The 25,030-nt window shown below is 49.3% G+C and overlaps 2 protein-coding genes across 2 annotated transcripts in view; one reads left to right on the top strand and one right to left on the bottom strand.

Moving 5' to 3' along the window:
• Positions 1–624: 624 nt before the first annotated feature.
• PUSL1 (pseudouridine synthase like 1) lies at positions 625–12,732 on the bottom strand. Its single transcript, XM_083375620.1, has 8 exons — positions 12,620–12,732; positions 9,721–9,778; positions 8,178–8,365; positions 6,339–6,488; positions 5,106–5,279; positions 3,085–3,139; positions 1,386–1,548; positions 625–962 (listed from the first exon to the last, which is right to left on the bottom strand). The coding sequence occupies exons 1-8, from the start codon at positions 12,676–12,678 to the stop codon at positions 943–945; spliced, it is 867 nt and encodes a 288-aa protein (XP_083231746.1). The 5' UTR covers positions 12,679–12,732; the 3' UTR covers positions 625–942.
• Positions 12,733–16,944: 4,212 nt separating this feature from the next.
• The window catches only part of ACAP3 (ArfGAP with coiled-coil, ankyrin repeat and PH domains 3), a 53,177-nt gene continuing 45,091 nt past the window's right edge, over positions 16,945–25,030 (top strand). The window contains exon 1 of the mRNA XM_083375455.1: positions 16,945–17,149. Within this exon, the coding sequence (XP_083231581.1) occupies positions 17,103–17,149 (47 nt within the window). The 5' untranslated portion in view covers positions 16,945–17,102. The remainder of the gene's footprint in view (positions 17,150–25,030) is intronic.

Raw genomic sequence — 25,030 nt, 5'->3', positions numbered from 1 at the left:
GAGTTTATAATCCTGATTGTGCAAACCCCCGCCTCTAATAAGGGGGGAGGGAGGCATGAGAAGACAGCAGAGTAATAACAGAATAAAAGGTTTGTTTGTCAAGCGTTTTAACGAAAAAGCGCGATCAAGTCTCTAATATTCTGCTGAGATAAACTATTTTGAAAGTGAATCTTAAAAGTGTTTTGCAATCTAATCCAACGGGTTTGTGGCACAGGCGAAAGCTGACAAAGGGTTGTAGTTTGCTGGTGGTTGTGGGGAAACCAAGTTCTGTACCCAGCAGTAGTTTCTTTAATGTATCGCTAGGGACTGGAAACTTAAAATTCTGTTGAGAATCTCGAGATGGCACTTGACCTGGTTGAACTGACTAGATGAATTAACGGCAGAACCCTTAAAAGCTGGTGCACTCGCAAAGAGGCATGGAGGCCACAGATGTAGCCTAAGAACTGGAATATCCTGCCATTCTCCAAGATTGTAGAAAGCTAGTGCTAAAAACGCTCATTAACAACTGCGTGTATCTCCCACGATAGTACGGCAATTACTCGAGAAACTGCACTCCAGATGTCAAGATGAAATTGCTGATCCCGGATGGGTAACTGAAAGGGGGAGGAGGATATAAAACGGGATTTGTTTTTGCTTTATTGAGTACACACCCATTTGTGGACCACAACAACAGCAGAACCAGCCCTTAAAAGCAGGGATGTTTCCAACAGGCCCTCTCTCTCGTCTGCTTATCGGAGAATGTCTTAAGAGGGCCAGGAAGCAGCTGAATCCGAACTCAGAGTCCCATCGCTTCCTTAGAAGGAATAGTTTTCTTGGCAGAGGCAGTGGAACTTCGGATTAAGCAAGTTTATTAACAAAATGCCTGCGGAGCATGAGAAAATGAGAATTTTGCTTCCTCCAGCAACGTAGTATATAAACCCTGGGCAGAAATTATAGTCCATTTCAATCTTCTGTCTCCAAGTCTGCAAGATAATGAAGGGGGGAAAGAAAACAAATCGAGAATTACAGAATATACAGCAGCGGTAAGACTCGGCAGTGAATTGCTTTCAACCTCGTCTCCGAGACAACTTTAGATAAATTGTTGATATGTCAGCCTCAATTCTACTTCTCTCCCCCCTCCCCCCGCCGCCCCACAAATTGCAAAACGGAGGAGATAACCACGGGGTCTCCCTGATAGAAAGAGTTGTTCTTGTGAGGACTGCAGTGCAATAAACGTGAAACAGAAAAAATATCCACGGTCAGTCCAGCTGCTTGAGCTGGTTCTTGTGTTCATGAGGACTAGAAGTCAGACTCCAGAAGACATCCTGGATGACCTGTGCTCTGCTTCCATAGCCTTGGAACTGGAGGGGGAGCCCAAATTCAACCCGATGCATCTGTTTGCTCACCACTTTGGTAGTACTCGACCTGCTTGAGGAAGAGCCCGTCTGGGGGCGCGATGGTGTTGTGGGGATAAGCCATCAAATCCCGGGCCGCCAGGAGTTCCTTGATGTGATGCGGTTGTAGCCGGTTCTGACCCACGGCTACCAACGCCCCCACCATTCGCCGCACCTGGAGTGAGAAGGGTTGAAAACACCAAAGTTCCAGAATCCACACAATTGGGGCAAAATCGGGGAGTGGAATCATGGCACTGGAGGGTTGGGTGGGGTCCTTCAGCAGCCATCTAGTCTGACCCTCCCGAGAAATAGCCATCTTCTGGGTTCTCTCAAGCCCAAGGTTTCTTTTTAAATCTTCAGTCCAAATCCGTATTGGATCCCAGCTTACCTCCTCTTCCACGAGACAGCCCTTCACTTCTTGGGAGAGGAATACAGGTAGTGTTCGACTTAACAACTGTTCGTTTAGCGACTGTTCAGAGTTACAACGGCACTGGAAAAAGTGGCTTATGACCATTTTCACGCTTACGAGCATTGCGGTATCCCTCTGGCCACATGGTCAGAATTGGCGACTGGTTCATATTCATATTTAGGCAGTGTCTGGGGTGTGTGTCACGTGATCCCCTATTGCGACCTTGCGACAGGCCATGTCCATGGAGGAAGCCCCACTCACTTAACAACTGTGTTGCTAACTTAACGACTGCAGGGATTCACCTAACATCTGGGGCAAGGAAGGTCGTAAAATAGGACAAAATTCATTTAACAACTGTCTCGCTTAGCTACAGAAATTTTGGGCTCGATTGTGTCGTGAGCCGAGGACTACCTGTATCGTGTGCCTCTTAAGCTAGCCAAGCTTAGGGCCCAGTGACCTTTCTACGAGCCGACCGAGGTGGGCTCCGTGGTTTGGGAAAAGCAGCTCTTTCCTTTAGCAAAGGAGGCGAGGCTGCTGCTACCCACCCCGAGTCTCTCACGTCATTTACACCAGCCGCAAAATTCTCGGCTCCTGCAGGTTGCAAGCGGCACGTGGCCGCCCGCCCGCCCACAACAGAGGGAGGCAGCCGAGGCCCAGGAGCGTTTTGGCAGCTGCTTTAGAGCTGTTTTCAAGCAAGCGACAAGACGGTGGGGGAAACGAAACCCCCTAAGGCTTTTTTTATTTTTGCAAGTACCAGCTGAAAACAGACAGCCAACGCAAGCGGAGGAAGCCACCTCCTCTCCTCGTGGCTAACCAACTGTAGGTGGGCGCTTCTGCGAGAGCCAGCCTCACCTTCTCCCTTGCCTCTTGAGTCACCCCCAGCATGATTCATTTATTCTACCTAACTGGACACAGCCAGCTGTGCCAGGGGCCTGCCGAGAGGCATCCATCCATATTTTCACGGTGGGCTGTTTGCCAGGTGGCCTCACGTGCAAAGCTCTCTCGGGCTGGCCAGATCAAGCCTCTGGATGGCCGTGGAGGGGAGACGGCTGGCGAGTTAAGAAGGCTTCTTTGGGTGCTCCAGGGACACGCGCTGCTCTCCTGCGTAGGCCACCAGAAGGGGCCGTTGGCACTTCAAGCTGACTTTAAAGTTGAGAGTCTGCCTCTCAAATCGTAAAAACGTAATACCTAGGCTTGGGACGAGAGATAAAACGGCGACAGGAAGCACGCAGGGGCCACCAAACAAGTCTGCCTCGACGAACGCCGCTATTCAAAATGTCTAGTTGGAAAAATTCTCCGTACCTGTTTGTAGAGGAAAGATCGGCTTACAAATTCTAGTTCCCAAAACTTCAGGTTGCTAGAGGGAAAAGAATGGGGAAAAAGGCAGCATTAAAAGCCATATAGGAAGATGCAGATTATTATTTATTAAACTTCTATGCCACCCATCTCCTCTGTAAGGTGACTGCTTTACTGCCCTACCCTGGAGCAGTCGGAGGTCTGCTCAGAAACAGATCCTCTGTGGACAATCTGAATGCAACACCACACAAAATAATCTGCACTCTTCCATGATTTCAGCGAGGGACCAAAATGGGTATCTTGTAACACAGTTCAGAAACGGCTGGGGGGTCTTCATGTCTCCTGCCTCAATTTAGCCCCTGGAACTCTTCCCTAACCATGTTGATTAAAAAACATGCTCCGTGGCTCCTTTTTCAGACCAACTGCAAGGCCTTCTTCAGCTGCACGGAACGCTAAACTTCGGCTTGAGCACCCTCAGCTGCAGCATCAGCAAAACATTCCCGTTCACCCACAAGACTGTCGTGGGTTGATCCGAAAGTGCTAAAAAGTCCCCCTCATGTACAGGGGCAGTCTATCTTGGACTGCCCCTGCTGGTGTTGGGATGCCTTATGGCGCACAGCCAATGCAAAGCAGGCATCGGAAGAAACTTCAGTTCGATGATGAATTTTCCCTGCTGACATTTCTGAGCAAAGGCCGGGCGAGCGTCCGTAGGTGGGCATGCCTCAGCGGATCAATTGTCAGCCTGGATCAGCGTAGGAAAAAAACAACCCTCTTGAAAATTCGTGGGTTCAGACATGATGACTTTTTTTTCCCCCTCCCTCGGATCACGTGGAAATGCCTCACTCAGCTAGCAGGAGGTCCTTCTCCCACTACCTGGCAGGCTGAAGCAGCCCTGAAGGGAAGCCACAGGTGGGCTTTGGATGCGAATTCAAATCCATCCTTCCTCCTCCTCCTCCTCCTCGCATTCAGGTGGCTTTCAGGTTTTGAAATCCAGCCTTTGGGATGGGCAAAGGAAGCTCTCTGTTTAAAGTAAGACCTGACTTGAACCTCGCACTCAAAAGTGAGTTGCGATCGTGTTTGTTTCTGGTTGCGGAGCTGTACCTTTTTCCCTGCAGATAGAAAGCCAGCAAATCGGGAGAAGGCTTCCACTCCACTTATTCTTCCTGACAAGCTAGCTTGCTCTGTGCAGAGATCGAATCCTCTTTCGTTGGTCTCCTCCAAGCATCTTGGGAGAGCCCCAACCTACAGCTATGTCCTTAAAGAGCCACACGGCTTTTCTGGGGGTGAGGGCGTCTTGTGGCCCTGCCCACTCCTTACCTAACTCCTCCCACTACAAGCCCAGTCTGAAATAAAGGCACAAGACAAGAGTTTTTGGGTAACCACCCCAGTCTTTTCCCTTTTGGAAGCCCTTCTGACAGACAAGTTTCTGGTCCTTAGATTTGCAATGAAGTTGGCAAACACTTGGGCAGTTTTGGAGTGGGAAATTTCCGAGTCTTGAGCTTCAGCAAAATAGAAGAGAGCACGATTTTCAGGACCACGGAGAGCTCTTGGACCTTCCCTGCCAGTGTCCATTTCACACTAAAGTTAAATCCTTCAAAACTCAATTCCTGTGATGCAAATTGCTTAACACCAAACCCTCAAAGGAAGGTTGCTTATCCATGGAGGCCTATTAATCCGAGCTCCTCCCTGCTTCATTTTTGGTCCATTTTTAGTAATAAAATATTCCTTTCTCTCCCACCCCCTTCTTTTTTTTTCTTTCTTGCTTCCTGACACCCTTCCAGATGACACTTGTCAACCTTGGTGTTTCAAAACCCATCTCTTAAAATTAATATTTAAAATTAACATTTTCACCACACACACACAAACAAACAAACCTCGGTTAAGAAAAGCAACTGCCGCATCCACACAACATGGAACACCCAAGCAGAACACAGTGAGTCTTTGACTAGCAACCATCAGGAAAAAAAAATTATGGGGAAAAGAGAGACAAGGTGCAAAATTACGAGTGAAGTTCTGGGCAGTCTCACCTGTCCTGGCTGTGCTCGGACAGGAAGCCCTGGGCAGGCCTCACCTCCACCCAGTTCAGCGTCTTGATGGGGCTTCTGGCAGGCATCTCTGAGCTGGCCGAGCAGAAGGTGGAGAAGTCGTGGGTGCCCATCAGACACGTGGCTGCTTCCTGCATGGCGGCCAGGTTCAGGTGCCTAAACCAGAGGAAGAAGACTGAGGATGTGCCATCAAGCCCTTTTTGACTCCCAGTGACCACTGTCCCTAACTCGTCCTTTGAAGATTTCGGAGAAGGAAAATGCACCGCAAAAAACCTGCTTCTGTTGGCCTGTCTCAGCATCTCTACACAGCCCTACAAAACAGCCCTAGCAGTCCTCCCCCAAATATTAATTTGCTCTGGGGGAAACTCACCTGACTTTTCGAAATGGTCTAGAGGCTGCAAAGTGAACAGAGGAAAACAGCGAAAAAGCTAACGTTCCCAAGGATAGAAGGACATCATTTCTGTCTTATTTTATAATAGCCGAAGGCCCCGGTCATCTGAAAAAGGCCTTTATAGAAGAGAATTCTGACTGATGCCTGTTTAGAAATTCGGTCCATTTTTTCACCTGTTGTTTTTCTTACGCCCATCGAAATAAGAGCACGGATGAAAGAAGAAATTGCAAGAAAGCAACAGCGAGGCTGCTTCCAATTCTACCAAGAAAATTGCAGCCACATCTACCGAGGCACCAAGAGAGCAGGCCTTATGGGCCGTAGGACCCAATCCCTTGATTGGATTGGATTGGATTGATTGAGACCACCATCTTTTTCCCGTCAAGGCTCAGAGAAAATACGCATCTTTTTCCCGCCGAGGCTCAGAGAAAATACGCTGAGCCATTGAGATCGGATGATCCCTGGTGAGACTCAGTGGCTCTTTCAAGTTTCAGATCCAACAACTCCCGGAGAGGAAGCAGATTGTGGAAGTATGTTCAGAGGAAGCAGATTGTGGAAGTATGTTCACCCACGTCTTGGCACATCCAGTCACTGCATAATTTACGGGTGACCTGGTTACACTGCAGATACCAAGGTCGTTTTCTCGGAGCCAGCTCCGAATTACTACTCAACCCCAGATAAGTTAAGATCTCGCAGGCCCAGCTGGGGATCCACAGTCCTGATCTTGTGTCTTCAACATGGGAAATGTTAAGGCTCAAAGTGGGTTTGCAAGCAGGAGGGGGAAGCAAGTGGCCGGATCCACAAACACAAGAGCTTCACCAACTTACCCACGCCAGTTTGCCCAGCAGAGATCCCGTTCAAAGACCGGCAGATCAGAATAGGCTGTGCAGCCGGTGGCCACCCGATAAAGGTACGTCCTGGTTCGCGCCAAGAAGCGGGCGTGGAAGTGTCTGGAAACCCTGCAAGCGCTCAGAACGCTTTCGGAAAGAAAAGGGGGAGAGGTAGGGATTTGTTTTAATTCCTCTGCGGTCTTTCACTCAACGTGGCTTTTATGTAAAGACAGCTCCTTTCGTTTTATCCACTCGACCACAACGCTGTGAAGGAGGTCAGGGAGCAAGACAAGAGCGCCTGTCACAAAGTTCTCCAGTGAGGGTGGACTCGAACCCGAGCCTTCTCAGTCCTGATTCAACCGGTAATAATTCCGAGGGATCCGGTTGCCCGTTTGAGCATGGACAGAGATTGACAAAGGGCTCTCTTTTAACGCCTCGGAGCAGTGGGGTGGGTTATCAGCCTGATACTTCCTTGCCGTTAGGAGGTCCTAGGATCTGCGTAGCCCAGCCGGTTCCTGACACACACACACCTCCCCAAAGGCTGGGGAAGGGCCGGACGTCACATCTTATCATTTCTCCTCTCGCAAAGGCTCACCACTCTCCAGAAGACAGGGCCTCTGGCTCCGCCATTTGGGAAACCAGAGGCAAGGAAATGTGAGCCTCGGTACTGATGCGTTTATTTAAGAAGGAAAGACTTATTTGGATTGTTAACCAGGGAAGGGACGGCTTCCCTTCAGACGCTGTGGATGCTCCGTCACTGGAGGCTTTTAAGAAGAGACTGGGCAGCCCTTTGTCTGAAATGGGGCAGGGTCTCCCGCTCGAGAGCGGGCTGGACTCGGAGACCTCCGAGATTCCTTCCAACTCTGTTATTTGTGGGGGAAAAATAATGTAACCTCGGTTTCAGGCAAAGGCACAAACGTTAGGCGTTGCCAGAAAACTCTTCTGCAGGCTGGGCTTGGGGGAGAAGGGAAGGGAATGCAGCACATTCAACGGAAAGCTGGAAAACATGCTGGGTTGGCCTCCGAGTTGGGCTGTCAAACAAAACACAGATTAGGGGACAAAGCAGTGGAGGAGGGAACGACCAGAGTGGGTGAGCGACCCAAAGCTTTCCCATTCTCTTGGCAAAGACAGGGGCCGAGGGGGGAGGAGGGAGGCGAGAGGGGCTTATCCCAAGAGGGGATGGGAGCTTTTCAAATGTTCAAAACAGGCCTTTTGTTTAAAAGCCACAGCAGAAAGGAAGGAGCAAGGTTGGCCGTGACCCTGGAGGCCCAGGTTCTATTTCATTTCTGGTTCACAGTTCAGGACCCTTTGACGGGGCCGACGACATGAATCTGGAGGCTGAAGGGGAAGCCAAGGAGAAGGAATGGGGAGGGTGGGAAGAGAGGCCTGTTCTGCCCTTCTCTGGAGTGGAACTGGCTCTCCTGCCCTGGTGCAGACGTGGGGGCGAGAGGACCCAGCTTATGTAACATCTGAATGAGACGCAGCTCCCTCCTTGTGCCCAAGTAGCCCAGCCCACCAGCCGAGTAGGTGCGCGCACTGAGAACGGTGCCCCATTGCAAGGATGCCATGACAACGCGTGGAGATCACAGTGGAGAAAAGATCTGGCAGCGTGATCCACTCTGATCTGACTTTCAGGGCCACTGAAAGAAAAGCCCACAGGGAGGGGGGATAGACTTGCCCTAAAATGAGTACTAGAGCCACGGTTTTACAGAGTAACACAGTTGGAGGGGACCTTGGAGGTCTTCCAGTCCAACCCGGCAAGCCAATTCCATCTGGCTCAATAGCCTATCACCAAAGAGATTAAATCCACATTTCTGGAAACTTCCAGAGACTCACCGGATGGGCTCCGAACGGAGATGCTTGTTGAGCACCTGGACGAGGAGGTCTTCGGAGAAGGGGGGCTGCCCCTCCTTCCTCTGGACATCCAGGTGGGCAGTGTTGCAGAGGGCATGCACCCCGGCGTCTGTGCGGCTGGAGACGACAAATTTGATGGGCTCGGATGCTCTCAGATTTTCGGCAGCCTTCTGGGAAGGTGTGTGTGTGGGGGGGGGGAAGAAACAGACCCTTAGCTGTTGGGGGTTTAGATGTCTTTCACTTACAACAGAAAAGGCTGGAGGAGAAAACTCACAGCGGCATCGCAGCCCAATTTTGCTTGACGGTTGCCTGGAAGTTTTTTCTTTTTTTCTTTTTTAACTCCCTACATCAGAGGTCCCCAACCTTTCCAGGGAAAGGGAAGAGCAAGCGAATTTGCACGTGCGTGCACACGCATGTGCAAATGGGGCTGCCAGCGCCTGTGCGACTGCTAGCACAAGTAGCGGGGAGTGTGCACGCACCAGCCAGCTGTTCCAGTGGCCTGCAGAGCATGGACCACGGCCCACAGAGCATGGACCCCTGCCCTAGATGACCAGGTGCAAAGAGCTAGTTGCAAATCCTCCTCCTCCTCTAAGGAGGCGGCAAGTTGGAGGGTCGTGGCCGAGAACAGTTGGAAAAGCTCTCACAGACAGGGATGGGAGCAGGATCCAGGATGATCCTGTTGCAGATAATCCTCCCAAGGCCAGCAGGATTTTCTTTACCTCTCCTGCATTTCCCTCCCCTCTTCCTGTCTCTCCAAGGAGCTGAGCCGTCCTGGGCACCCTTCCTGCTGCTTTTGATTGCCTGGGAAGAAATTCTTGGCTCTGGCACAGACTTTTAGGGTCCAAGAAAAAGATTTCTTTTTCCCTTTAGGCAGAGATCTCTTCTGGATGGATTTCATTGCAAAAAATAAGGGGGAGAGAGAGAGAGGGGGGGATGAAAGATTCTAGCCAGGAAAGTGAGACAACCCCCTCTCGCTGCATCCCAGCCAGCACATTTAAAAGATGCAAAGCAAAGCACACAATTCAGCCATGCTGGTTTCCTTGGGAGAGCGCCAGATTTTTGAAATCATCCTTGGGAAGAACAGCAGGCCCAATTTTGCCATTTTCCCCTTTTCGTTTTGGGGTAATTAATAAAACTGCTGAAGTGGCTGTTGCTTTCTCAGCAGTGGATCAGCCCTGGGCAAAGGGGATTCCTTGGAAATGAAGCATACCAGCCCGGCTGATCTCTAAAGATCGCAGCAGCAGCGAGCGGTTGGGAGACAAGATCACCAGGAACGTCATAAGCTCCGTGGGGCGCAGCCTAAGGGAGCCCAAACAATCCAGAAGGGGGCAACAGTGAGCCAAACAGCACAGAGGCAAGCCAAGCTAAGCTGACTCCCCCCCCCCCCTTAAGGTAGCTGGTGACTTTGGGTCCTTCTGGGTGTGGAAAAGCTGAGCCTCGCCTCCTTTTGAAAGGGGCCCAACGCAGCAAACGGGACCCCTTTTCCCGCCCCAGGTGGTGGGTCAATCCTAAGACAGTTCCTTACCTCCAGGTGATTTTCCACACCAACAGCTGACATGCTGGCGGGCAGAGCCATCACACCACTGCAGGGGACGAAGAAAAAAACGAACAGCGAAATTATTCTTTCACGGTGATGTCAATGCAACACCTGCTGCATTCCAAGATGGACAAGTCAGGTGCTTTGAGAAGATGAGAGGTAACCCCAGTCTTGGGTGTTTATCACCCTTTTTCTTTCAAGACTTCCCTATCCAGCTGCCTCTAGTGGATTCCCAGCCATCAGCCGAGAAATTCTGTATATTCTTCTTTGCTATCTAGAATTCCTTTGATTTTTTTTTCCTCTGCACCTTTTTTTGGAAATCCCATTGGCCTGTTTGCCCCTGGCAAGTTGTTCCTCAACAACATACCCAGGTCTCTGTGTGCTCAACATTAGCAAACCCAAAGGAACAGAGACGTGCCAAAACTGGTAACTCTGGCAATTTTTGAACCCAATACCACAGCACTGTACTCTCCTACCGGTCATTGTTGAGCGGTACATCCCCACAAAATTAACTTGTTCAGCTGCCTTAGTACTTCTGGCTGTTTCTGTTAATCCAACAGCAGCTTCCGTTCTCCATTTTTAAAGCACAATACAGATAATTGCAGTAAAAATTATTATTCCCAATTCATTATCTGCTTTTAGTCTCAAAGTTAAAGCAAGCAATAGTTCTGAAGGCAAGAACCAAAATATATCCACTCAGGGTAGGTTAAAAGAAGAGTTTTGCTAAGAATGAGTGGCACAGGCTTTTGTGTGAAATAATTGCCTTTTTAATAGTAAAATGCCTAAGAAGGTTAAAAAGCAAGTGAAAATATTAAAGTGGCAGGTGCAGACACAAATCCATATATGAATAACAGCTGTCACTGACGTGCTAAATTCCAATTATTCCAATTCTTCCTGCCATCACTCAACCTGGCAGATTTCTCATTGCCTAAGAACAGGGTTTTTTCAGACTGTTCTGGGAGCCCTGAGGTTTTGTGAAAGACTTAAGAGCAAAAAAAGGAAAAAAAAAAGACTTGAACCCAGCCGTTCTTCAATCCTGAGAGCTTTGCCTCCTTATCGTGATTCTGAGAACCATTTTTTTTTTTAAAAAAAATCTTGGTCTAAAAAAGTTGGAAAACCTCTTGTCCAAGCTAACAAATTAGGGCAAGAAAAAAGGGGTGGGGGATGGTTTTACCCTGTTAAAACTGAGGGCGGGGGGGGGGGGATATGATAATCCTCCCTTATTCTCCCAAACGGCTGAGTTAATCTACGCTGCGTCCCAACAAAGGACTTCAAAATCAATTCTGAAGCAGAGTTGCACGCTGCTGAAACTTGGCTGGGTTCCAACAGTATGGAAATGCAGTATAGCCCCCATCTCATTTGATATGGCTTCTTCAAGTCTTGTGGTTCTTGAAAGATGAGCCTCTTGAAACCTGGATGACGTTCCCCATTCCTACGTTATTAAAAAGTTCAGACTTATGTTGTTTCTCTCCTTAGTGAACAGAAGAACAGACTTGGAGGTCATCTAGTCTAGCCGCCTGCTCAGGCAGGAGACCCTAGACCATTTCTGACAAGTGCCTGCCCAGTCTCTTCTTAAAAACCTCCAGCGATGGAGCACCCACAACTTATGCAGGCAAGTCCTTCCACTAATTTAATTGTCCTCACTGCCAGGAAATTTCTCCTTAGTTCTAGGTTGATTCACTCCTTGATAGGTTTGCATCCATTACTCTTGTCCTGCCCTCAAGTTGCTCTAGAGAATAGATCCACCCACTCTTCTCTATGGCAGCCCCTTAAGATATTGGAAGACTGTTATCATATCAGTCCTTCTTTTCACTAGACCTACCCAATTCATGCAACCGCCATATATTTTAGCCTCCAGTCCCCTTAATCGTCTTTGTTGCTCTTCGGTGGCCAAACGGGATGCAGTATTCCAAGTGTGGTCTTCTGACATGACGGCGCAGCGACAAATTTCTTAGCAGGCAAAAGTTTTAGGTTCCCCCCATGGCAGACCGTGTAATTTTGATGGCATATTTGTCTTGTAGCTCTAATTTCTAAGCCGCAGCACAAGACTGCCGTTTGTAGAAACACCTTCAGCCCTGCGGCTAAACCCAAAGGGACGTAAACTTTTAAAAGGAATGTTTACATGCCAGGCTTTCAACAAAGCGAGGCCTCTGTCGAAGCAAAAGAATGAGAAAAGTGCCAGATTAAAAGAAGCTTTTCCACTGATGGCACTTTTAAATGCATTTGAAGTAACTTGCCTTTTTATGGCCATTTTTGACATCCCAAATACTTGCTTCCCCTTGCGATTGAGACATTTACCGGACGAGGGTGACTTCATTTCACATTTCCCCCCACATTTCACATTTTTGTCTTCCACAGTGGGCTGAATCGGACTGTCAGATAGAGGCAGGGTTGTTAACTTTGACCCAGAACCCAAAATGCTAGAAAAAAAACCACAATAGTTCTGTGCATTCACATAGGACTCCCTTCAATTTCAGCAACGATTCAATACAAAATAGCAGAGTAGAAGCGGGAGGAGTCTAGAACAGCGTTTCCCAACCTTAGGAACTTGAAGATGCGTGGACTTCAACTCCCAGAATTCCCCAGCCAGCTATGCTGGCTGGGGAATTCTGGGAGTTGAAGTCCACGCATCTTCAAGTTCCTAAGGTTGGGAAACGCTGGTCTAGAAGTCCACGCTTGGCACATGGCCCCGGGGTTCCTCTCTGGCTAACGCACCCCGTAAAGGGCATTCCTAGCGATTGCAATGAAAAACTTAAATTTCCTGCCTCTAGCCTTCTGCATTTAATCCTCAAGATGACCCAAGGACCTCCCTCCATCGCTGTTTTCTCCCTCGTGGTTTGCTTTGGTTTTTCAAGGTTGCATTTGTACGCGCTGTTCTTCGCCTTACCTATATTTGGCCCCGAAGTATTGAAAGAATATTAAGTAGCGAGTTTTGGTAGAGTTCATTTCGGCTTTGCCCCCCCCAAATAAAAGTTGCAATTCCCATCAGCCTGGAAAAAAAAGCATGCCCAAGAAAAATATTGCTTTGCAAAGCAGAGGGATTGGCTCGCCTCTAAAAACAATGCAATTATTATTATTTTTTTTTGCTTTAAAAATGGTTCTTTAATGAAACAAGACAATCCCCCGGCTGCTGGTCCAGGATTTTTTTCCCAGGCTCTAGGCGCCTGGCGATAAAGGCCCCTTCCAAGGTGTCTATCCGATTGCCTGCCCCGGTCGAATACATTAACTCGACCGTTTTCAGACATGCCCCACGCTAGATATTTCTCTCTTGCTTGGTTATTTCCCTTCCCCTCTTCCCCGGGGCCGGTAATGGATATTCCCCTGCCCCAACTGGTTACCTCTTGCTGGCAGTCAGCCGGCCGCCTAAACTCGGCCCTACTGAAAAGATAGGGCGATTGCAAGGGGACCTACAAGGGGCGACGTCGCGCCTTGATTGCAACCTTCGCCTATAAATGGAACGGGCGGCCAGGAGTGGGAGGGGCTTATTCAGCCGGAGCTTTCCCCGAAGGGAGCTGGGGAAAATTCTCAGCCTGGCAGAAAAACGCCCAATTTCTTTTGTGCTAAATAAATAAATAAATAAATAAATAAATAAATAAATAAATAAATAAATAAATAAATAAATAAATAAATCCCAATATATCCAAGCAAAGTTGAAAAGCTAGGCGCGTTTTTCATTGTGGTTCTGGGACATCCTAGAGGCGTTGCGCCTCTGACCGTGTGCAGAATTCTTTCAGTGAGAAAATATTCCAAAGCACAGAAACATCCTTGTGGATTGTGCAGACTAACAACTCTTAATTATTTACCCTCTTGTCGGTCATTGGTAATGGAGTTTTCACTAAAGAAACTGAACCTCTGACTTTTATAAACCCCTGTCAAAGTGATGAATAGGAGGTTGAATCTGCAACAAACGCCCATTTTCTCCTAGATATGGAGGAAAAACACTTTGAGTGACGCCAGAGAGAATGTATGGGTGGGTACCGACTGTATCAGTGACGGCGAACCTTTTAGAGAGCAAGTGCCCAAGCTGCAACCCAAAACCCACTTATGTATCGTCGGGTACCATTGGGTGGGCATGGCTGCAGCGGTAATGGCAGACTGGGTGGGACTTAAAGGTTCAATCAATCAATTCCAACTTTGCAAGATCTTTTTTTTCCTGCCAGAAGTTGAAATTGATTGAACTTTTTTCTTCTTCTTTGTACACGGTGGCGGAAAGCGAAAAGGTTTTATAAAACCCAGCTGAAGGCCTACTAGGACGGGGGCGATGGCGCGCGTGCCCACAGTGAGGGCTCTGCATGCCACGTGTGGCACGTGTGCCATAGGTTCACCACCATGGGACTATATCATGTTAGCCATGGTTAGTTCAGGGCTTGTGGTTTTTTCCCCCCCTTCCAACTCTCCATGTTGTGAACAGGCCAAGAATAAATTCCTAGTTGGGCCCGCAATTCTTTTTGGCAACTAGTGAGAACTCTGCTCCCAGACAGAAAAATGAAACAAGAATGAAACAAATAAACAGCAAGCCTCAAGGCTTGGCAACCGTCAGGCATGAGTGCTTCTAAAAAGACCACCCATTATGATACCCACCACAGACGTCTGCCCCTGTAAAAATTCGAGCTTCGGATTAAAAATAAACAAGCATCTATCCCTTTTGATTGCAGAGATACCTTCTCCTTTGTAAGCAAGGATGTCTTGTTACATTCTCTGGGCTGATGTGATTGAATTAAGCTGTTCTAGAGAGGATCAAGATGGAGATTCCCATTCAGGCATGAATGCTGCTCTTATCCTGCTTCCCTGGGTTGTTGTACAGCTAAAACAGCTGGCTGGCATCTGGAAGGAAGTTCAGAGACAAAAACTTCAGGACTTCAAATTAAGACCCGGAAGAGAACGAGCAGGAAGTAAGTTGCAGTTAAAATTATGCTTAAATTCTTCTACGTAGGGAAGCCCTGATATATACACACTCATTCATTCTTGGTGAAGGCAAGCCTGATTTTTTATAAGGCCAGCAATAACTTAAATCTACTACAGTTGACCTCCCTCCCCCCAAAAAAAGGCTGGCCTACAGTGAGAAAAAGATTGCCAAATGTTACAATTTTGTGTGTCACTTGGAGTTTGGAGAAAAAGGTTCCCACGGCTTTGTGTGACGCAGGATGAGGATTAAACAGCGCACCCTCTGCTGCTGATTGCTGTTGAGGCCTCACCCGTGCTAGATTAATCTGTTCTGGGCCCAGACAGTCTTTGAGATTGCAGAATTGGAAGATTATGTCCTCAGGATCTTTATTCTAAATGCCCCCCCACATATGGAGGCTTCAAAGGAGCAGGGAGTGAAGCATTTGACCCATGTCCTGCAATCCAAAAGACTCATTTTTTTTTAAAAGAGTCCCTAATTTAGGAGTTTGGGAAGACAGTGGTGGGTCCTCCAAGTAAATTTTGGAAGAATTTACAGGGCAAATTCCTGGTATGTTTTCAGACATCCTTGCAATCATAAGGGCTAGAGACTTGGCTTGCTTATAAATGCGTCATCCAGCCTGAAGGAAGTCCCTTGACTGTTTCAGCATAAGACATTGTCCTGTTACACACACACACACACACACACACACACACACACACACCGTCGATGAAGCAAAGGACAGAGTAATGAGCTGGATTCAGTTCTTATTTAGGAGCAGATTTCTGAAAATTCAGACGGGACTGACTGCCTAATCTGTAAAGGCAGTGTCCATTCTTGCCTTTTTTTTGTTTTGTTTTGTTGAGTTTCTGCAAACAGATCCCTGCCGAAGAAGCACATGATAAAATCAGCAGTTCTTTCATTGCAAGGCCGTTTCCAGCTGCAAGTTACAAATCGGCCAACATTGGAAAGAGCCGCCATCTCTGCGGGAAAGCCATTGTGAAGGAATTGGGAGAATTGAGGGGGGGGGGGTGGGGCTTGCTGGGGTTTAGGTCAAAATAATCCATGGGAAAGTTTCTGAATCTGCAAAGCACATATCAATGTCAAACTGAGGATCCTCCTTGGTGCTTTTTAACTCCCTGGATGAGCTTTGGAGAGAGGCAGATTAATGTTGGCTGCCGGGTGCTCTGAATTCAGCTGTCTCTACTGATTTATTTCTGTGGTTATCCAAAGAGAGCTTCCCTCCTGCACAGTTTGTCCCACAAGGATCCCGACAGGTAAACTAGCAATTCCCCCCCCCCCCCGCCCAGGTTCATTTACAGGTAGCTCTGGACTTACCACCGCAATGGAGCCTCCAAATTTCGGTTGCTAAGCGAGATTTTTGTTCAGTGGGTTTTGCCCCATTTGACCAGCTTTTTCACCCCAAGTGTTAAGTGAACCCCTGCAGGCGTTAAAGTCAGTCACACGGTCGTTAAGCGAATCTGGCTTCCCTACCGACCGGTCAGAAGGTTGCAAAAAGCCATCCCCTGAGCCCGGGACACCGCAACCGTCATAAAATACGAGTCAAGTTGCCAAGCGGTTGAATTGGGATCGCGTGACCACAGGGGGGGGATGCTCTGCAACTGGGGGGGGGGGCGTAAGGGTGCAAAGCAGTGGCGTCTGCTTTTCAGTGCCATGGCAACTTCAAGCGGTCACTACACGAACCGTTTTTGTAAGCCGAGGACTACCTGGACTCAACCAGAGTCTAAAACTTCCCCTAACCCGCAGAGCTGTTTCGCCTGCTGGGCTAAGCGCTGGCTGGCTGGCTTGCGGTTGATTGGAAAGTGGTTGATTGGAAAGTTTGACCTCTAAACCCGAGTCTGGGCGAAGAGGCTGCCTTACCCGGAGCGGCTGAGATAGGCCAAAGTGGGGGGGGGGGACCGGACCCCAGTCCCTTCCCCAATTCCTTTGGGATGGATTACCCTGCCCCAGGTGAGGCGCGGGGCCAGCGCACTCCCGGCTGCCCTCTAGGGGCGGCGGGAAGGTTTGCCAGCCGGATCGGCCCGGCTCCGAGCGCAGCAGCAGCGCCGGTGCCAAAAAACGGGGCCGGGGCTGCAAAGGCGTCGCCTTCCCCCCACCCCACCCCACCCTCGCCGCCTCCGGGAGCTGGGCGAGGCGGCGGCTGGGCGTCGCTGCAGCGAGTGCCGGAGTTGGCCGACGCTCCCTGGGCTGCTGACAGCTCGGCTCCGCAGCCTGCCTCTTCTCTCCCTCTCTCTCTCCCCCCCCCAACCAACCCCTCCGCCTTTCTTCCAGGCGGCCAGCCGTGCGCCGAGGCGAGGGCGTGCGCGTTGCGCAGGGCGTCCCCGGACCGGCTCCTTCGCTCGCTGGCTGGCTGGCTGGCTGGCTGCAGCTTCTGGGCGCCCGCTTGGAGATGCGCCTGCCCGGCTTGTGAGAGCGGCCTCTCGCTCTGCCCCCCCTCCCGCCCGCCTCCCCCCCCCCGGCGGCCAAGATGACGGTGGAATTCGAGGAGTGCATTAAGGATTCGCCCCGATTCCGGTAAGGGAGGCGTCGTCTCTCCCCACCACCCCTTTTGCAAAGCGCGGCCGTTTTCTCCCCTGGCCATGGCTTTTGCCCGCCGCCGGGTTGGATTGGCGGGGTTCGAGGTGGAGGGAGTTTGGGGAGGGGGCGTTGGCGAGCTTCCTCCGGGGGGGAGAAGGAGGGAGGGGTGGCAAGGGCCGCTGCGGGTTACACGCGCAACGCGCCCTCTTCACACGCGCAGCGCGCTCGCCTATTGTTAACATTCAGCCCTCGTTTCGGACGACGTCCCCGCCGCCGTGTCAGCGACGCCAGGAGGCAAAATGGGGGCGGTGGAAGAGGCTCCCCGTTTTTTCCTCCCGTTTGCCTACAGCTGCTTGCACGGGGTGGGGGTGGGGAATAGAGAAGGTATCCTTTAGGGCTTCCCACCCCCCCCCCCCGCCCGTCCCCCGCCTTCGCTACCTCGTCGGGAGGAGAAAGGACGGGAAGAGAGGGAGCGTGTACTTGCCTACAACTAAAGCCTTGCCCTAGGCTGATTTCCCAGGGGATAACAGCTCGGCTGCTTGGTCTGCCTCATGAGAACTAGTCACCTGGCTGGCGGTTTGCAAGGGGCCCGGCCTGCTGGCCCACACGAAGCTTGGTTCCATTGACTTTGCTGGGGGTGGGGGGAGAGAGTGGCATGCGCATGGCTGGGCGGTTGCAGGAGCCCCACGCCAGACGGCGGCGGTGGTGGACCAGGGGCCTCTGTGCATCTGCAGATGCCCATCGCCAGCCTCCTTGTCTGGTGGAGGGAAAAAGGCTGGCGCGGAAGCATCCCTCGAAAGCCAGCCTGGACCCCGTCCTCTGTGTGTCTCTGTGTGTGTAAAAGCAGAACAGGGGGAGCAGCTTGGGAATGGTTGCGATGGGCTTCGTCCCTCTGCCCCCAGACCCGCGGTGGTGACTTAGCACTGGGGAGGGAAGGAAGGAAGGAAGGGACTGCTGCAATCTCCCCCTCCCCTCCTTTGGTCACATCAAGGTCGTCCGTGGCCACGCGTGTGTGCTGGAAGGGTGGAGGCTGGGAGGGTGAGACAGACACGGCTGGCTGCCATCCTGATGCACATGGGCTTAATGGACAGGCCGGGATGCGCTGGCTAAAAATATGTTGGAAGGGGCAGTCTGGCTCAAGGAAGGGGGGGGGAAGCCAGCCCTGTTCCCAAAACTGGAAGAGAGCAGTGTGTGTGTGTGTCAATTGCTTGCTGGCGGGCGGACGTGGGAGTGTGCTAATGTGTGTGCCTGTGAGGATCAGCACTGTATTGCTATCTGTTATTTATTAGGTATTGATTGAAGCATGAGGTCTGCTCCACTTTTCAGCCCAAAAGGATCCCAGAAAGGAATTAAAGGAAAAGACACAGCATAAGAGGATAAGAGGAGGGGGAGGGAAGTGGAAGTCCCAGCCTTGTTGAGAAGAGAAGGAAAGGCCTGTGTGTGTGTGTGTGTGTGTGTGTGTGTGTCACAAGAGAGCTGTAATTTACTGCCCCCCCCCCCACACACACCTGTTAATTTCCTCTGGGAAGCTGAAAAGCAGGGAAACAGTGGCATGTAGTCTCTGAGCATGCGCTGAAAGCTACTAGATCTGGGTTGCCGCTGTCCAGATGTCTCTTAGATGGCACAGGAAAGCTAGTTTCCTCTTTCTTTTGCTCGGCCTCTCGGGATCGCGCTTTTGCAGCACTGTTCTGTTGCAAGGTGGTAAAAACGGTGTGTGTGTGTGTGTGTGTGTGTTGTTGTTTGGGGTTTTTTTTTTGCTTCAGGCCTGGCCATCTGGATCGAATTTTCTTTTCTCTCGGCAGTGGCTTCCCCTGCGATCCTCCAGGATTAAGATTAAATATTAAGCACCGGAAGCAACATTTGCGTATTCAGGGTTTAGGAGCTTCTCTGTTCCCTTTAGTACCTTGAAAAGGTACCGGATTAGGTAAGATTTGAATGCTCCGATTCCAGGCCTTTGCTTGGGTCTTGATTCTGTCCATTGCCTCCGTTCCTTCAATAGTGGGAAACAGGTGTGTGTGTGTGTGTGTGTGTGTGTGTGCATTATGATCCCTTTACGACTTCTGGACTTCAGCTCCCAGAATCCCAAGCCAGCCATTCCTGCTGAGCCATTCAGGAATTCTGGAAGTTGAAGTCCACAGGTTGCCAAGGGCCATAATTGCCCACCCCCGTTCTAGATCATTATTTAAGGACTAGTCCTGACTGTCGCTGTCCATGGTACTTAGGGTACTTTAGATACCCAGAATTTGCAGGGGTTCCCCTTCTTTCTCTTCAGGTGTGGCCGGCTTTCCCAGCCACACCTTTACCACGTGAGAATGCAGAATGAAGAGGATGTTTGATTCTTGTGGGATTTACCGTTGGGATCCAATCCTACTTTTTTTCAATAAGGCCATACGAATTTATTTGCGTACAAAGCCCATGTCCTGAGCTGTTCCGTTCTCCGTGGATGAGCTTGGATGCCATTTCCTCCAAGGCAGAGCTTCTCAATGGGGGCAGGCAGAATTCTTTCCTAGCCTTACCTGGAGATATATCCCAAACCTCCAGGGACTTTTTGCAAAATGAAATTGTTGAAGCTCACATTTTGCAGCATGACCCGGGGTTCTTGTGGGTATGCAAATATGTGCTTCCTCCACGAGAGGATTGTGGTTTGCCAGCTCTCGGCGCTTCTGAGACAGAGGTATATTTGAGAGGCTTTGTTGCTCTGTTGGCTGGGAACAGCAAGCCAAAATGATGGGAGAGCTTGCCTAGAAAAATTGCATTATACTTTTGAGGGATTGGGGATTTCGAGAAGAATGGTCTTATTGACAGAAGGCAACCTATTTGCGAGACAGCATTGAACCTAACTTGACACAACCCGCTGAGTGCAGTGTGGTTTTCCTTTCAGGTTATTAGACAAGGCATTGTTACTTGTTCTCTCCCCCTTAACGTCCAGTTGTTTGAGCATTGGTTTGAGAAGTATACTACTTCGCAAGCATCCAATTAAAACAAAAACTGGCCCGGATTGGGAAAACTGCATTCCGTCAGGATTATAGAGGCATGTTGGTGCTCTGATGTAAGTTACAGACGTTGCTGGCCCTGATGAAATCTTGAGATGAAATCTCCTCCCTCGGCTTGTTGAGTGAGCAGGGCTGGGGAGTTAAAGCTTGTGGATCTTGCTTTCAGCCCCCTGCGTTCTCTGCTTGGGAAAGGAAGTGCAGTGGCTGGGTTTTTTTGGCAGCCGACTTACCCAGAAACTGAAGATGCTATTCTACCTTGACCTTTCCACGTTTCCAACTTGCCTGTGTGATTTGCAACTAGAGGCAAAGCAAAAAGTCCCAGATGTTAGAGAAAAACGCGTGCACTCTGTAAAATGAAAGGCGAGGGCAAATTGGGGTGTCGGCGGCGGGGGGGTTATGTAAAATAAGAGGAGTGCAAGACTAAGAGAGCATTTGAAGAGAGGTCCCTGCATAATGCTGCTTTTGCACGCGTGCTTCATTTGAAATGGAACTTTGGAGGTGAGATCTACACAAGGCTGGTGAAACGGGGGGGGGGGGAATTTGGGCAGAGTTTTTCCACTTGAGTTGATCATTTCCCTCCCCCACCTTTCCGACAATCTAACCTGGCAGATCAGTGGCTGCGTTTCAGTTCTGTTGCAGGGAGGGGAGGGATGGGTGGGCTGGAAATGCATCCTTGGCCATGGGCCAGATCAGTGACCTCACTGATCAGATAGCCTCCCCCTGTGGCCGTGACCCTTTGTGATGGGACTCGGAGGTGGAGCGTACGGGCTTTGGAGTGTGTTTATTTAACACATTGCTGTGGGGCTCGCCATCTTTGTTGGGATGTGCTCTTTCGACAATCCCAGGCGCTTTGGTGTCGTGGCAGCCGCCTGTCGTTTGTGCTGAGCTGTTCACCCTCACCGCTGAGTTTGCAACATTCGGCTGGGTTAGGGGCAGGGGGCTGCTTACAAATCGGGTGGAAGATCAACAGGAAAGCTCAGGGCAGCCAGATTGGCCAAGAAGTTGAGAAGGCATCCTAGAAAAAAGGCAAGCAGGAAATTGCGTAACACCACACTGACAGGAAAAATAGAGGGATGGGTGTCTATAAAGCCACCAAGAGTTAAACTCAGTCCCAAAGAGACTGAATGTTTGTTAATGTAATTGTTACCCGGGTTGGGCAGTCCAGACAGATTCAAAATGGATATCAGGGTTATGGGGTTCAGGATCTGGACATCTTTCAACACTGGGTTTCAGCTTTTGGATCAGATCAGGGCGAAATGTCAGATGGTTGTTTCTTAAACTTTTCCAACGACGGAAGAGCGAACGGTTATTTTCTTTTTTAAAAAATGCAGAATGCCTGTGGTTGCTTTTTTAAAAAAAGAAAAAAACGGAGGGAGTAACCAGAATACTAAAAAGAAAGCACGTTTTAATGACACTCTGCTTTTTCCTAGCTTTTAACGCATTGATGATAAATCTCAATAGAATGAATGAGTTTGTGTGTGATGGATCGTTTCTTCTTGCTGGGCTTGTGAGTTGTGGAAGACAGTGGGGATCGTTGCAGTTCATGGGTCATTTGGCCTGTTGGAAGGTTGATTTAAGTGTATTGTGTTTGAAAAGCTTTACAAACTTTTAAAAAAAATCAGCTGTTTTTTTAGCAGCCCTGTGGAAACGTCGCTGGGGAAGGTACCGCAGCGCATCCCTTTTAACGTAGAGATAACGTAATAATGATAGTCCTCAACTTAGGACCACAGCTGAGCCCAAAATTTCTGCTGCTGAGCGAGACGCATGTCAAGCGAATTTTCTCCCATTTTATGGCTTTTTTTTGCCACAGTGGTTAAGTGAATCACTGCAGCAGTCGCTAAGTGTGAAAAACGGTCTTAAGTCCCTTTTTCAGTGCCGTCGTAACTTTGAACGGTCACCAAACGTCGTAAGTCAAGGACTGCCTACAATGATTTGCTTCCTGGGCGCCAGGTGTCAAAGAAAAGGTTTTGGCGCTGAGTCCCCGTTTCGGCATTCACCTTTGTGGAGTGTGAAGCTGCCAGCCCAACCACCTTTTCGAATCGAAATATAGCCTTTCCAATGTTTTGCATTCGCTTTCTGCTTTCTCTGCATATTGTTTGCACTTCTTCTTGCAGATCTGCACTTCGGAAAAAGCCGTATCGACAGTGGTTTTATCTTATTTAGAAATTTATTTGCAGGGGTTTTTTTTGAGGGGGGGATGTCCCCCAAAAGATGATGACCTGAGACAGTATCACAGTGGGTCCCCAACACGAGGCCCTCCTGATGGTTCTCCCAGTTCCAATTTCATGGACACCGACTGGGATTTGCAAGAGGCTCAGCCCTGTAAAATATCCAGCTGGAGAAGGCCGGTGGGTCAGTCTGAAGACAAACAAATCAAAGTCCTATAATGGCATATTTGCAATTCAGAGCTTGCCTGCAGCATTTGGCTCTCCCTTCTCTCTCCTAATTCTCTTTCTTTTGTCAATTGGTTTTCAAAAATGTGTCTTAAAATGTGAACAACGACGGAATTGGTTAGCAAAGGAGGCCCAAATCTATAAGAACTAGGAATATAAGAAATATACAGCGAGTGCAAAGTAAGGGGAGTGTCTGTGGGGTTGGTTTGTTGGTTAAAACGTTGCTTGTGCAGTTGCCTTGAGCATAGATCTCAGGAACAGCGGATATTCCGAGAAAGCAGAAGAACGAATGAGTACTTGAGGGCGATGGGAGTTGTAGTCCAGCCCATCTGGGAGACCTAGGCTGGGAAAAGCGGATCTGAAATGGATGTTTTGGGGGAGGCGTGTAAAAGTGAATTTAATTCTGTCTAATATATTAAAAAAAAATAAGATGGGGAAGAGTCGACTTAGATCTGTGTTGATCCTATCCAGCCTCGTTGGTACAACGTGGACCTTGTAGAGGCAAGCCTAATTTCAGGAAAACAAATCTAATTACCTGGAAAGACCTGTTTGGAGTGCATTTTTTCCCCTTTGGTTCTGCTCGGGTTCACTCACCCAATCGGCACTCACGGTGTCGCCCGAATGAGGAGTCACGGCCCTGACGTCAGCCGCCACGGCTTGGCTGACTCACTGTCACCTGTGACTGGGGATGCCGCTCGGATCTACATTAGGAAAGCGGGAGGTGGGTTTGTTCTTTGGGAACCCCATCACACCAAGCCACAGCTTGCTTCATTGTGGGCCAGTCCTGAAACCTATTTTTTTAAAAAGGGCACCCAGCATTTTTATGTCTTTCAATGGGGACGTGTTGGGAGTAATGTGATTCCAAGGACGGCCCCTTCAAAACGAGGGATGAAAAAGTTATCCTTTCAAATAAAATTAAACCCCTCGCTCTCCTCTTATAGGATTAGCTTGAGGATATCCTGGGGTCCAGAGTTATATTTTCCGGTGATGCCCAACGGGATCTTGTCCACGTTGTCAAGGCGTCACATCCCTGATCTATTTAGGTCGCTAACGGCAACCTTGGGAAGAGAGTTCTAGGTTTATAGGTAAAACGTTTCCTTAAAAACCAACCTAGACACCCCTGCCTTTGTTCGCGTTACGCCAAACCTTTAAGTTAGTTTCCACGCTGCAAAAGTTTATTCTGGAAATGAGCCAGGCTCGAAAGCTAAGCCCTTTCTGTCAAGACTGGTTGGATGGATTTAATTCTTGGGAAAATAAACACAAAAGGTGTGTGTGTATGTGTATCAGCCCACACTTTTCCCCTGCTTTGGATCCCATTTTCAAGCCAGTCTGTTGAAAGGAAAGGAGTCAGTGAGCGCAAAAGGCAGGAAGGTGGGAAACGGGGGATTAAGGCGGGTGGTTCAAATTCAGAGGTGGAAGCCCCGGGCAGTAACAATTGCTCGGCTGTGAAATAAGTCCCCAGTTAGCTTAGTCTAAACAGATTTATGCAATTCTGGCCTGTGAGATAATGTGGTTTCCCCAAAGAGAGATGGGAGGATGCAGGTCTGGTGCTAATGAATAGCCAAAAAACAATGCTGCAAACTGCAACTGCAAACCAAGGACGGAAGGAAGGAAGGAAGGAAGGAAGGAAGGAAGGAAGGAAGGAAGGAAGGAAGGAAGGAAGGAAGGAAGGGAGAGAGGGAGGGAGGGAGGGAGGGAGGAAGGACCTTGGTTAGTATTAGTATTGAACTTGGTCTATTTTTCTCTGAGTCAGTGTGGGCATTGTGTAACGGCAGCCTAAGATTCCAGGCATTGTGTGAATCCAGAAAACGGGCTAATTCCATGTGCAGGGTTGTTCTCTTGAAGCAATCTAGCACTCCTCATCTCTGAAAGATGGATGTTCCAACCTGACTCTTCAGGGCAGTGAAAAGATTTCTGCCACATTGGCTTTAAAAACAGTTTTTTTAAAATATCCCCCGTGCTGGGCTGATGCATTGCTGTAGTTATAAACCATGATTTGAGGAGCCAACAGTGAGTTGGGTGCACATTTAGTCATGGTGTGTTTTAACCACGTTCCACTGACGGCCTCGTGCATTCGAAGCTAAGGCTTGTTTATAAACATGGTTTAGGGGACCATTTGCAGTCATCTGAATTAAGGGATTACAGGGCCGTAAAAAGGGGGGCTTTGCGTCCACACCGCGAGGCCGACCAATCAGTCGCATCTGGATGCATTGTATTGTGCGAACTGAACTTCTTCGTTAGTCCCAGGATGCTGTTTTCCTTAACCAGCAGCGGCTCCTCAGGCCTACGGAAAGAAGCCTTTCGCATGTCCGAATGTTCATCTTCAGAGTTTGGCTTAGAGGATTCTGAGATAATTGGATTCGGTGGTCCGGATTGAAAAGTTCTCAGAAGTTCTGGGGTTGCCGCTTGCTTTGACCCAAGCCGGTGTTTCTCCCTGCCTTGGAAGCTGCACGTTGTTCACCCAAAGAGAGACACGGAAGGATCTTCCTTAA

Source organism: Vipera ursinii (genome assembly GCF_947247035.1).
Source record: "Vipera ursinii genome assembly, chromosome: 17".
Classification (NCBI taxonomy): Eukaryota; Metazoa; Chordata; class Lepidosauria; order Squamata; family Viperidae; genus Vipera; species Vipera ursinii.
The sequence above is the reverse complement of the archived record's forward strand: the minus strand, read 5'-3'. Positions and strand labels throughout refer to the sequence as shown.